A 14820-nucleotide genomic window follows, 5' to 3' on the forward strand; every position below is an offset into this window, starting at 1 on the left:
TTTGTCCCTTTGAATAATTTTGTCATGCAAGTGATTTTGTGTATAAAGTTTTTTTTTGAATTAAAAGGAGCTCAACACAACAGGGTGAAGCATTAAAAGGAGCTACAAATTCATGAAGTTAGGAAATAAAACCAACTCCTAAATATCTTATGAAACCAACCACCTTCTTGTTAACTTTGACTTGGGATCAACAACGAATAAAGTTGTTCGGTATAATTGTGAATAAACCTTTTTTTCTTATTTCTGTACAAATTTATAACTAAGACGTAACTTTTTGAAGATTATATATTGATTGGTGTTGTATTTTAATTTTTTTTATTTTGTTTTGATATTTGTATTGTAACACTTTGTCTATTTTACATGTGAAAATTTGTGAAATTTATAAAACTTCGATGTCAATGTCAAAGGAATTATGTAATTAACAATACGTCATTCTTAAAACTACTTTTTCCGTTTAGGTTCAGGCGATAACTTAACAATAAAAAAAATTTCAATAATTTTGCATATTGCAAATAAATTGCTTTGTTTGTTATTTTTTAAGCATGTGAACAGAACAAAGTTTGTCATGTTTTTTTCCTTTTTTTATAGTGTGTTATTATTTCTTATTGTTAGTGTAAAAATTATGTAATTAAAGATTTAATTAGATTCGTAATTGTAGTATCTTTAATTTGTGAAAAAATATTTTATTAATTCTAATATTTTTATATTTATAATGATCTAATTACAAAATTAAAAATAATATAGATATCTAATCAAAAAATATAAAAATTTAATTGAAAATTTTATCCTATTTTTAAAATTAAATGCAGCCTAAAAAACAAATTGCAGTAGCATGAGGAACATATATTTAACTATGAATAATACTAGCAGGTCAATGACACAAAAATATTTTATTTAATTAATATTTATAATTTTGTACATATAATGATTATAATTATATATTTATTAATATTATTGATAACTAAAAAATAAAAAATAAATACATTGAAAAAAAAGTGAAAAAAAAAAAGAAAGAATAAATTATTATGACTTCTAAACTATGACTCTCAAATATTATTCCTCTTCAATGATAACATTGAAGTGACCAGATTAAATATGGTATTTATATTGAGAGTAAATAAATAAAAAATAAGCGTAAAGAGTTTTATTTGAATAGATAAAAAGTACACTCTAGAAAATAAAAAAAAAAAGAATTCTAAAAGTTACTTTTGCAAGCCAAATAAATATATACTATGCCATTATGTGAGTGCAATTAACGTTAAGTGAATTGTGTGTGTGACCGATGTAGATTTTTCTTGGCTAATAATATTTGTCATTGTAAATATATTTTTGGTTTAATATAGTTTTTATTTTAACATTTTAATAATTTGATGCATTATTTATTAACTATTTTATATTTTATTCTTTACACAATTGAATCAATAATAAGGCATTTACACTATATATATTAATAAGAGTGCTGGATGTGGTAAGGTAACTAATTTGATAATATACTTTTTAATAAATTCTATCCAATTCTCTTTTAAATAAAAAATTTTACGGTTTGACTATGAAAGAATCGTCATTTGATTTTTTTTATTGTTTTTTGTTTTTGAGGAGGTTTTTGAACTAATTAATAAATAGATGGTTTAATTCTTGACCAAAAAAAAAAATAGATGGTTTAATTTAAAAAACAAAAACAAAAAAATTATAGAAAGGGACTTTTCTAGATAGTTTTGTTATTTGTAAAAAAAAGTTTTACTATAATTAAGTAGTTAAGTTATCAAAATTCATGTTAAATTATGAATAAATATAAATAACAATGACATAATTTATTTTATCTAATAATAATTGAATATGTCATAGAGGATAATTAATCTTTTGTTTAGGAGAGAGTTGGCTAGAATTTATTAACTTTTTATTTTATTAATTTGTAAATACTTATATCAAAATAATACATATGTATATACTATAAATAATGTATTTGATTAAGCTATACATTATCTTAAAATTCTTAAAGTAGTATTTGAAAGAGAGATAGAGATTGAAATAAATTTTAATATTGTGTTTGGATAGAAACTAAAATAAAAATGAAGTTCTAATTTAATTTGCACACAAAATAAAGTTAAAATTAAATAATTAAAATAGAGATATTTTAAGTATAAAATATTATTAAAGTTTCAGTTTTTATCTTCAAAAATTTTAGTCTTTTATGTCTTCATTTTTTAAAAAATACTGAAATTTTGGGACATAGACTAAAATTTTAATATCAATATCTAAACTAACAAATATGATATTGAGTTTCAGTCTCACAATCTTTTTTTTTAGTATCTCAAAACAAACGTTGCTTAAAATTTTTTTTTAAAAAAATAAAGACAGAACTCTTAAATAACGACGTTACATCGTTAAGTATTTAGAAATAAAATTAAAATAATGTGGTTTCATCTAATTCAGTATATAAAATGGTATGTGTCAGGTCATTTATGATGTAATAATAATCTAATGGAAGGATAAAAATTAACGTAGGGTAATTTTTTTAAATTTATGTAATTTTTATGTTGCAATTAAAATTTTAAAATTTTTTTCAATACAAATTATTTATCTCCATTACCACTTACATTCTTAGATTTAGTCAATTATGAATTGATTTTATTATGGTTAACACATTAATTTTGGTCAATTTTGAACAAGCCAAGTTAATAAAGTTAGAGATATGGTTAATGAGTTAGCCAATAAGAAATTTACATGTCAGAAGGGATAGAGTATAGGTTAAATAGAAAGGGGTTCGTTAGACAAATTCGCAAATTCTGATTATATTATGTATTGTATTATATAATTTTTCTTCATATAAATGTCCCCACTGTATTTTGATATAATGTCCCCTAACATAACTAATTAAGGCGAATTCTATGTTTTTATTATAGTGTCTAAATTATTTAATTTATTTTTAAAAATAAAAAGTAAAATATTTAAAATAAAAATAAAATATTTAAAATTATTAAATATTATATATTTGTTTTGTTTTAATAAATTAAGTCTAATGTGATAGACACTATAGTATTTATCATTAATTAAACTCTGCACGACACTACTGTTCGTCAAGAAAGGTTATTTATAGGGTTATATTAATTAAACCCTATATATACATCCATATTAATGAAAGGATCAAATTCTATACATAGGATGGGAGAGATATCAAACCGTGTTAATTAATGAAGAAATTTTTTACTACTCTTTGGTTAGTTCAATATTTATACATGCATTTAGGGATGGTAATACCATCCGAATTCGCAGATACTCACTCTGCCCCTACTCGTTCGGAGTGGGTAATTACTCGCTCCGCACTGAGGCGGGTTTTTAGCGGGACGGGTTCTTGGAAGGGACGGGGCGGGGTCAGGTTTAGGTAATACCCGCTCTTATCCGCCCCGCTATATACATAAGATGTATTTTAGTACTGTGAAAATAAGATGTATTTCAGTCACTAAAAATTATCCATTTGCATCTAGAACATTATTTCTAGTAGATTTCTTCTTGAATAACGAGTGTCTCCAGTTCTCTCCAAAGATCAGATTGTAAATTATCAAAGAAAGGATTAATTTAGAAATGAAGAGCATCAAAGATACCATTTAACCGAGCTAAGAGGCGAACTTTTCGTCTGGCAAAATTTCCAAATACTCTTTGTTTCAAACCTTGGCTGCTTTAGAAAAGCTGCAAACATTAGCCTCTAAGGTATTTTCCGTCCGCCAGGATCCATCCAGAAGAATATCAAAATCAGAATGAGTGAGCCATGCCGCCAAGAAACTAAACGACCGATTAGAATTTGCAAGACCTGAAGTCATCTCTAAGTTCAAGAGGATTGGAATATGGTCAGATTTAAGCTTAGGAAGATGTTTTACCACTGCCATACTGAACCTTTGAGACCAAGCATTGTTAGCAACATATCTATCAAGTCTTTTTCGAGTTGCCCCCCTTTTCTAGGTGAAAAGTTATCCTTGAAAGCCAATATCCTGTAATCCACAATCTAAGACAATTCACAAATTCCTCAAAATCTCTAACCAACCCTGAGTGTCCTTCAGTGTCGGATGCAGATAGTACACTATTAAAGTCTCTACCAACACACCATTCCCCCAAAATTTTCCTAGCCAAATTTTATAATCCTAACCATAATTCACTTCTAGGGCCGAGATGGGGGAGCTATATACCAGAGTAAGAAACTAAAAAGATTCCTGACCATACACCAACTTGAGATAAACATACTGCTTGTGGGATTCTATCACATCAATATTCCAATAAGAGGAATTTTATAAACACCAAATTTCACCTGCAAAACCGACCCCTTCTATAAGAAACCAATCCGAAAAACCAAACTTACGTGCGATATTATCAGCTTTCTTTCCACTAATATGAGTTTCAAGCAAGCAGATAAGATTAGCATGGTAACAATGAGATAAATCCTTTATTAATATAGGAAAACCTTTACTACCAACACCCCTATAGTTCCAAATAATAATATTCATAAATCAATAACATAGAAAGAAGGCATCATCAACAGAAACTTACTGAACAGAAGAGATATTATTGGCAGAATGAACTATCACCACACCCTCCATCCCTTCACCAGAAGTCGGACCTCCAAGAATCACATTACCAGGATCTGGTAGATCCAAATTGGGCAGATTACCCCAAGCCTTATTACGAAAGGCATTAACTGCTATCCTGTAGTCTTGATTATGGTAGTGAACTTGCACAAAAGAACCTCCTCCAATCTCGAGGCCATCAGCACTAAGCATCTGACTTGCCTGTTTAATTAGCTCTAGAGACAACCAATAATCATCCGACTTGCTCTTTTGGAGATTTTGGGGTTGGTGTACTGATCACCTCTTTTTCTTTATCCATAAGAACTTTCACATGTTTTTTTCCTCCAGCATCTCCTTGTGTTGGACCCCCTGCACTTTTCTTTGAGGGTTCTTTACCGGTCACCATCCTTAAAGAGTTAACTGTGGGTTGGTTTCTAGCTGGGTTAGGCTTTTTAGCCTTTAATGGGTCAGATTTTTTTTATTAGGTTTGTGACTTTTGTCTTGGATTTATTAACTGATCCATCATCAGTAGGGTCTTCTTGGCCCAATATTCAAATCTGGGGCCTTGTGTATTGGACAGGTATTTGTTGGATCCAAGACCACCTGGTGTTTTAGGATTCCCTTTGTGCCTTTGAACTTTTTTGGCTAACATCCATGGCCCGAAGATCGTAGGATCCTCCCCCATCTCCACATCTGCATTCTGACATTAATTGGGAGGAATTAACTCCGAAAGGTCTGTTTGCAAATTTAAATTCAAAGTTGGCACACCATCCCTCTGAATTTGCTCCTTTCATTTACAAAACATTCTCTTATGTCTGTCCTGTCGAAGTCTGGGCTACCGACTATTCCCTTACTTATTTTTGTATCTCTGTGCACTGCTCCATTTGGTGGCCATACTTGCCATAGCCAAAACAAATTAAGTGTAAGCCCTTATATTCAATTCTAAAATCTCTTCCCAGAACATGAATTACTAGAACCAGCTGCTATTGTAAGTCAATTTCTACACAAATGCGTGCAAACTTACCTCTAGAGTGTATAGAGGTGGTATGGTCAACTTTGAATATAGTACCAATCTTGTCCTTACTCTCCATAGAAACTGCTCTATATACAACTCTACTGGAAGATCTAGAATTCTGACCCAGACTGCGCATTTCTGCACAGCTTAATCAGAGAGGCATAAGAATGGTCTCTACCGTTGCATTAATAGGCAGTGATCAGCCACTTGCCATGACCCTTCAAACAAAGTATGTCGGTAACCACCTTCATCTGCATATCAAATTAGGAAGAAATCTCCAAATAAATCCAAAACCCTCACATCTCTCTTCTGGGCCAAAACTCTTTTAACCCATGATTCCATTGCCCGAAAACCAATATTCTTTCCCAGAATCTTGACAATTAAAAAGCATTCCCATGTTTTACACCACATGTCATATTCTTCCAAAGAAACATCTATTACCTACTTTGGATTGAGAAGAGCTAGTTTAACATTATCTCGAAACAGAGCATTATCAACTTCATACTCATCAGTCACCAATTGAATAATTTCATCCGAAGATAAAACCATATGTATAACATATTTCATAAGAAATTCCTTATAAGAGAAGACTTTTTCCTGCTTGTATCAGGAACTATTGAGTTTTCCCTAACCTCAGCCGGTGGGTTAACTAGCTTCCACTAATTGTACATAGCTTTATCCATCTGATGCACCAGATTAGGATTTGCGTTTTCATCAGTCATAATAGCCATTTCATCTGCCTCAACTTTCACAATAGGTTCATCTGCCTCAGCTTTGACAATCGGTTCATCACCATCGGGTTTGGCTTTCTTTGTATCTTGCCGAACTAATTCTTCTTTTTGGGTGGACTTCTTACCCACCACCGCCGCACGTCCATACGGAGAGAAAGGGGAGAAGACCCTTGATTGCTTGTACTAATTTGCTTGTTCGCTGCGCTAGAAAAAAATCCTAGCAGAGCCCTTGTTTTCTTTTTCACACACCGCTCACGTAAAATTCGTCACTGTAATGCTTGATTTCATTTCAATTTAACAACATTACATAATAAGGTTATAGTATTCATTGAGTTTAATAGATATATAAATGATAGTATTTTACTAGTTTTTCTTTAAAATAATTAGATATTTTGTTACTGATATCAGTATCATTTCAAAGATTATATCCACTACAAATTTTAATTTCAAATCAGTTTAATTATTGTAAAAGTCAAAATTAATACCCAAAAAAATATTTCATTAGAGTTGCTCTTAGGATTTTGCAAAATAGTCACAGTTGTATATTTAAAATAACTTCTTTTATATTTTGTGTATTTTTGCAAATAATGAATTATTTATTTATTTAAATAAAAAGCAAAAACATTGTACTTTAAAGTAATTGTTCATTTTTTTAACATTAATGATAATGTTCTAATATTTTTTAGTAATATGATTAATTTAGTTAAAATTATTTAATTGCATATATTCGTCTATAAAAGATAAAATTTTTATAAATTTTAAAAAAATTTAATAACAAAATACATTAATTTTAGCAAATTTTATAGAAATATTATGTTTTAATTTTTTTTAATGAAATTCCTTAAAACATATTTAATTGCATATACTCTTTCTGTTTATTTGTTATTTTAGCTCAACACATATTTATTTTAAAAATGTTAAAATAAGAAATCATCTAAAAAATTTATTGAATATTCTATTATTAATATAAAAAGAGTAGTAAAATAGTTTTAAATATATTTGTTACACTAACATTATATCAAATTTATTAATTAATATAATAATTTAATAATCATTATATATAGAAAAACAAGAAAAAGAGAGACTTTTATCTTTTTATAAAAGTAATATTAGAGAATCAAATTTTTTAATATCAGTTAATTTTTTTAAGATAATTTTATTTATCTTAAATGTTAAATTGTAAATTATAAACCCATTGACTCTAAACATTAAATTATAAATCCTAAAAAAAGTTGACAAATATTGAGAAACAAAAATTGGTTGCTATACTTTTTATTTTTTCAAAAAAAGCCAAGCAAACAAATAAAAGAGTAGAAACTAGAAAGAAAAACACTGTTTTTCTTTTCTTTTCTTTTCTTCTCTTATATTTATTTTCACTACCACACTCCGAGTTTTGTTTTCGGCTTTTCGCTTTCACTTGTCACTCTTCAGTTCTTCTGTAGGGTACGGATTCGGTACGCGGGTGGTGTTAGCGCACTGAAACGCCATTTAGGTGTTTGGCGCACCGGTCATCCAGGGAGCGCCAAAATGAAATCCAACATTTTTTTTGGGGTTTCTGCAATTTCATATAAAAAGGGGTATTTTTACTATTTTTAAAATGCATACAATTATGTTAATTGTTTGAATTAACTGCACACTCAGTATTTGGTTAACAACTATTACTGCCGCCCTCTTCCTCCCCTTTTTCCTCCGTCGTAATCGCACCCTCTTCCTCCCCTTTCCCCTCCGTCGCAATCGCACCCTCTTTCTCCCCCTCCCCTCTGTCGCAATCGCACCGTCTCTTCCTATCTCCGCCACCGAGAACGACTGAAACCTCCCCACTGAGCTAACTTCCTCTCCCACCCCCACTCAGTGTTAACGAGTCTGTTCAGGCATATCCAATCACACAAACAGCCTCACCTCTGACGACGACGGTACCTGATCTGCATTGTCGGTTGTCTTCGGCAGTTGATGGCTTCGCCGTCTCCATCAATGGAAAGAAGGTACCCGTTGTATTAACATTCTTCACTTGATTTACAAATATCCCCCTTTTTCTTCGTCATAGGACTGCAATTTTCTTTGGAGGACATCCCCCAATTTTGCGTGTTTCGCTAAATTACCGCATTGTTGCTGTTTGGAACAGGGTTGCCAGGGATGAAAATACCACTAGGGGCGTGCGCGTCGTCAGATGGGGATGTGGTTGAATTGGAAGAAAGTTTGGACGGCGCCGGAGGAATGTCTGACAATTATGCGGACGATGAGTTTTACGCTGTTGATTCCGGCGAGTCGCTAGGTTGGATTGATTTTTTGAACTTGAGCGAGGAGGATGTTCTCCGCTATAATTTCGCAGATGTTGACATTGCATTTGAGTTCTACCAGCAATATGCAAAGCACCATGGCTTCGGCGCGAGACGTTCCAGAAGGAAAAACGCGGCGAAGTAAGGATACGGCAGGAGTTCGTGTGCCACCGACAAGGGTACCGATCCCCGAAGTTCTCCTTGATGCCTAACCGGAAAAAGAGGCCGAGGGCCGAGACACGGTGTGGATGCCCTGCAAGGATGCTACTCCGCATGGACAATGAATCAGGACGTTGGCACGTTGCGTACTTTTCAGACGCGCATAACCACAACGTTCTTGAGTTGCGATTTTCTTCCATGCTCCCAGGCCATCGGAGGATGAGCGAAGCGGACATCGAGCAGATGAACGACATGCGCAAAGGGGGCATTGGCGTCTCCCAAATTCACCGATTTATGGCGAGCCTAGCCGGCGGGTATCATAATGTCCTGTACACAACAAGGGACATGCACAATGTAAATGCGAAGCAACGAAGGAAGGGTGGCCTAGATGTGGAATCGTGCTTAAGGTATCTCCGAGAGTGCAAGGCAAATGATCCAGCACTGTACTACAAGGAAATTGTTGACGGTGAGGGCGTGTTGCAACATTTTTTTTGGTGTGACGGCACCAGCCAAATTGATTACCAGGTGTTTGGAGACGTGGTTGCATTTGATGCAACGTACAAGAAAAACTTTTACCTTTCACCTCTTGTAGTATTCTCCGGTGTGAATCACCATAACCAAATGGCTGTCTTTGCCGCTGCACTAGTGGCAGACGAGAAAGAAGAGACCTATGTCTGGCTGCTTCAACAGTTGAAAACTTCAATGAAAGGGAAGGCTCCCGTGTCCATAATAACCGACGGTGACAGGCAAATGAAGTCTGCGATCGAGCAAGTTTTTCCAGAGGCTCACCATCGACTCTGTGCTTGGCATCTACTCCGAAACGCCACGAGCAACATCGGAAAGCCTAAATTCACCAGGATGTTTAGGGATTGCATGCTTGGCGACTACGAGGTCCGAACATTCCAGAGAAAGTGGTTTGAGATGGTTGAGAAATTTGGCGTTGCCGATAAAAGATGGATATAGGACATGTATGAGAGAAGGCACAGTTGGGCCACAACACACATACGAGAAAAGTTCTTTGCCAGATTTCGAACAACATCAAGGTGTGAGGGCTTGCACGCTGTGATATCACGGTATGTTAAGTCTCAATACAGTTACACTGAGTTTTTACGTCATTTCCATCGATGCTTGATGTTCGTGCGTGCAAAGGAAGTGGAGGCTGATTTCGAGTGTGCAAATAGTGACCCTGTTATGACCACCAACCTGAAACAGTTGGAGCAGAGTGCAGCCGAGAACTACACTCGTGCAATATTCTATTTGTTTGTTCCCATTCTTTACAGGGCCTGTTCAATGAGGGTGGTTGATTCTAAAGACAACGGTTCCTATTTTATCCACACCGTCTCTCGATACGGCACTTCGGGGAAGGATTGGCGTGTTGTTGCAACGTCTGATATGAGGGAGGTCCAATGCACGTGCATGATAATGGAATGTTTCGGGGTCCCCTGCGAACATATAATTGCAGTGCTTGTTCTTAACAATGTTCATGAGATCCCAAGGTCTCTGATATTGCCGAGATGGACCAAGGATGCAAAACTTGTGGCGGTGCAGTCGATGGGCGTGATTTGGGATTCTGTACAACTGGCACAACACTGGTGCCTGATGGATTGGTACCAAAAAGTGTGCAAGATTTCATGTCACAGCACTGAAAAGTTCCAGTTTGCAAGAGAGATTGCCATGCTGATGCTGAAGCACTTCGAGAACGAAGATGCAGGGGACACCAGTTTTCCACCCGAGGGGCCACCTACTGAGGGTGGCAGAGCCCCGGCGCGGAATCCACCCAGGCGCAATACAAAGGGTAACAGTGCTCATGGTGGAAAGAAAACCCAGCGATGTTGTTTGTGCCGGGAGGTGGGACACAACAGGACGAAGTGTCTGGACCACCGCACAATGGAGTCATCCAGCGCAGTTGCAGATGACATGGATTCGATGGACATTGACATGGTGGGTTGGTCGCTTTATAGATGATCTAGTTAAGATTTCTGCCCTGTTAAATGGTTCTAATAATTTGTTTTTTACATTGGTGTCAGCTCTATGATAACCTATCCGGCGATCTGTAGGCGACCGCAGAGATTTCTTTGTTCCAATGCTCCGATAGTGACACGCAGGCTGGGTTTGCTAACAGCGACTTCGCTGGGACCAACACGTCCGGGCCAGTCATGTCTCTCGCCGATTGAGCAAAGGGGGCCTACAGTCGTTACCACCGTGTGTTGCAACGGTAGGTTGGTCGATCCCTTTCACATTCTCCGGTAGGCTGTAGCCGCACACCGAATATTATATGCATTTCATCTGGGTACAGAACCGTCTATATGTCGTCGATGTTAAAACAAGTTTTTGCTATGTTGGCTTTTGTTGGTATGTGGCTGTGCTCTAGAATTAACTGATTTTAATCGGGATTCCAAAAGTGGAGGTGAAGTGGTGTCATGCGAAGAGCTGCAAATCCACTGTCAAACCTGATGTATTATTAATCGCTCGTTGTCGACCCCTTTGTTGAACCGGACATGGTAGTTAGGGGCATCTTTATAGCGATTCTATATTTAGTGGATATTTTATATGTATGGTAAGGGAATATTTTGTATGTAACGTTTATGCGGATATTTTGGTTGTAACGTTCAGTGGATATTCAGATGCACGTCTCCTAAAAAAACTCCATTCGTCTACCTCTTTGCAGTAGACATTCGGAACTGGTTACATCTTGTACTAGCTTGTGTACTAGTTGGAAAATGCATGTGGTTCAATTACGATTTTGAAATTCTTTGTAAGGGATCATGGCTTCTAGATGTAATTTAAAACACCCGCTTAAAACACCGGACGTGATGAATAGAATGCACTAAATGAAGCACGACAACAACTCTGAATCGATAAACAACCACTACTAATTATCATTTTTAGGAGATTAACAAATCATTGTGAAGTTTCAAAATTCAAAATTCAAAATTCAAACCTACAAAAAGTAGGTGAAGTGAAGCGAATTACATTTAAGCTTCACAGCTTAAAATTACATTCAAACTTCACACGCACTAATTGACATACATTTCTAATATTGGGAGATCAGTCTATTTGCAATGCTACGTGCACATTAACAACAGAAAAAATTATCGTGTTTATCATAGTTAATGAGGGCAAGGTAGAATTGTATGCTTGGAAATAAAATATAGATTAAAGATACAGATGTATGGACATGCATCTTGCAGCATTGTACTTGACAAACGGAGGCAAGAAAACACCATGGACCGAGTTACTTGGATGGGGGTGGGGGGCGGTGGTTGGGGGGTTTAGGATACAGGAGTTCTCAATATATATGCAGCCGGTAGTCTTGCGGCGCCAGCCGCTCGACGACACACACATGGCCGTGTCTTAGTTGGCATGCAGTTGCTAAGGCAGACCAGCCTACTCCAAAACATCCGTTCGTCCTTCCGACATAGTGCGTATACTGAACGGTCCACACGCCCCTCTCGTTGGTAATCGAAATTGGGCTATCCTCGTAGACTCTCGACAGAGGGGGGACATTTGGCTGGAAGCGAGGACATATTCTTTAGGGTGAGAGCAATGAAATAATTGACTAGAACAATAGCACCGGAAATAGTTGCCTTTAAAAATAATTGTCGACACACTTACGAGAAAACGGGATGCCAGGCAGTGTACGATTGGCTTGACTAAGAACGGATTGGTCGATCTGAACCCATCGGCTATGTGCATTGACCTGGGGGCCATCAGATAGCTTATACAAGTGCAGTCCGTCCCCGGCCCGACATGGGCCAAGTAGTTGATTTCTATTGTATGACCGCTGAAGAACATGACATACATGGTGTTTTGAACTTCATGATAACGGAATAGCACCAGCCACTGATCCCTTAGGCCATAGTGTTCCCGGACAACATCTCATCCTCCATGAAGCACGATCATTTCATTAGGTTCCATATTCCAGCCCACGCGATGACGATGTCCTGTAGGCGTGGTTAGGGTCAGGGGTCGTGGTAGGGATCGGCCATAATCCCGCGAGAACCGTAGCGGGAGCATCTGTAGCGGATGGTGAAAAAAGAAAGTTTAAAATGTGTCATACATGGATGGATTGATGATTGCAGGTAGTAAAGGAATTGAAATTGGCGTCTATACCAGTGTATCAGGGTCGTTCACCGGGATTATCACGAAGAACTGGACTGTATAGTTGCCATGTGTGGGTATTGCTGGAAGACTTCCGTTTTGCAAGTTTCTTGTACAACGTAAAACAGCATAAAACAAACGCCTTAGCCGAATGCATACAGAAAACCCGCTAGATAATCTTGTTACCTTCCATAGTTGATCTCGCAGAAACTTGTGCCGTAGATGGCCACATTGAAAAACTTTGGTTGGTGATACGATAATAGCAGCGTGGCACCGATTCGAAGATGGTAGTGTTCGTAAAAGGCTCGCCACCCTCCGGTGAAGACGATTCGATGCGGATGCTCCTCCTCAACAACCCACGAGATGCTCCACGACTGACCATTTGTGGTGCTTACCTCGACGGGGTTGCTCATGTTCTCCCAGACAAGGTTGGAGAAGGCCGACGGCATTCTCTGCACGAGTAAGAAATCGATATTGATGTCAGCTTGCATGCGTGCCTTGGGGTTATGGGATTAGAACAAAAAAACTGAAAACTTACAATTTGATTCTCCATGTTGGGGATTATGAATATGAAGAAGCGAAAATCAGCGAGCGCCGGCATTGTGATACCTCGCCTGTGATTTCTTTGATGGTTGCCGATTTTTTACTGCCGGAAGCTTTTGAGTCTCCAACAATGGCTTCCCTTCTTCGAAAAGTATAAGTTTTTTTTTGTGACTGAAAAACGTACGTGCGTTAATCTGGCAAAACACCTCCCGCCTTTTTAAGTTTTTTTTTCTTTTTAATAGATAATCCTTAAACCTGATTAGACTGGGCATTAATTAGGAATTAATGTTGGTGCAATTACCAAGGGCAATAACCGGATTTGTAAAAAGGCGATAACCGAATGAATTCAGAATTTAAATTATAGCCTTAATCTAATCTTATCATTTATTCCATTGAGTGGATCAGTGAAAAATCACTTCGTATTGTCAGCCTTGCCCTGGTGATGGATGGACGTATTGATGTAGTCGATGGAAGCAGGTAAGTTGTTCATAATTACACTTTTTTTTGTATATTTATGGTTTTTAAATTTTTTATCCTGGAACATAACTTTGTTTTTTTTTTTGGGTCATGCTGGAAAATAACATTTTTTTTACTTGGTTTTGGGCCAGAGAAACTGACCCGACCCAAAACCCAGAACTGGAACTCGCCTAGCGACCCAACTGCTAATACCCGACCCTAATCGAAGCTCCTCTCCTCTTCATCGAAGGCAAAACTCCTCGCTCCACCCATGTCAACTCCACCTCCGACAGAAGCTCCAAAAACTCGAAAAACTTGATGCATGGTGGTGATGACACAGCCGATCATCCTCAATGAAGATGCATGCTGGAAAATAACATTAAATAACATAAAGATACAATAACAGTAATAAGATATATGGCCCATGATATAATCAGCCCACGAAGACTGTCCATCCATTAAGGAGGCCCAATAATGTCACATAACATAACTGGTATCAATGCATCCAACAAAAAAAATGCAGTCCATGACAAAAAAAACGTTGTATTCGGCCGCTTCACATGTAGCTTAGACACGGTTCTCCCGTCTTGGCCGCTTCCGCCGCCTTTGCAAGCAATGCACCACTTTTCTTGTTGCATCTTCCCGTTAGCAGTGCAATTGTCATTTTGATTCTGATCTTCTCTTCGTCCAGCTGCAATGGTCAATGCGGCGTTTATTAGAAACACACAGTGCAATTGCATTTTACCTGTATGCATGCGTTAACATACAATTGGCAACACCGCGTAGGTGAACCTCCGTCCCATTGCCATCCACTGCATGACCCAAATGCCAGAGTATGTACTGCTGCTGTTTTTTGGCACCCCTGGTGCGGCCATGATGTCCAAACTGGCAAACTCGGGAGCACTCTTAGAGCGTAACTTTTTATACCCGTCAGTTGCAATGATTCCATCCAGCGCAGTCAGCTGGCACAGATTCGTCAAGAT

At 36.8% G+C, this 14820-nt stretch overlaps 1 protein-coding gene across 1 annotated transcript; it reads left to right on the plus strand.

Moving 5' to 3' along the window:
• Positions 1 to 5738: 5738 nt before the first annotated feature.
• Positions 5739 to 9700, plus strand: LOC112786484 (protein FAR1-RELATED SEQUENCE 5-like). Its single transcript, XM_025829855.1, has 4 exons — positions 5739 to 5800; positions 6267 to 6370; positions 8425 to 8574; positions 8661 to 9700. The coding sequence occupies exons 1-4, from the start codon at positions 5739 to 5741 to the stop codon at positions 9698 to 9700; spliced, it is 1356 nt and encodes a 451-aa protein (XP_025685640.1).
• Positions 9701 to 14820: the final 5120 nt, after the last annotated feature.

Source organism: Arachis hypogaea, chromosome 20 (genome assembly GCF_003086295.3).
Source record: "Arachis hypogaea cultivar Tifrunner chromosome 20, arahy.Tifrunner.gnm2.J5K5, whole genome shotgun sequence".
NCBI lineage: Eukaryota > Viridiplantae > Streptophyta > Magnoliopsida > Fabales > Fabaceae > Arachis > Arachis hypogaea.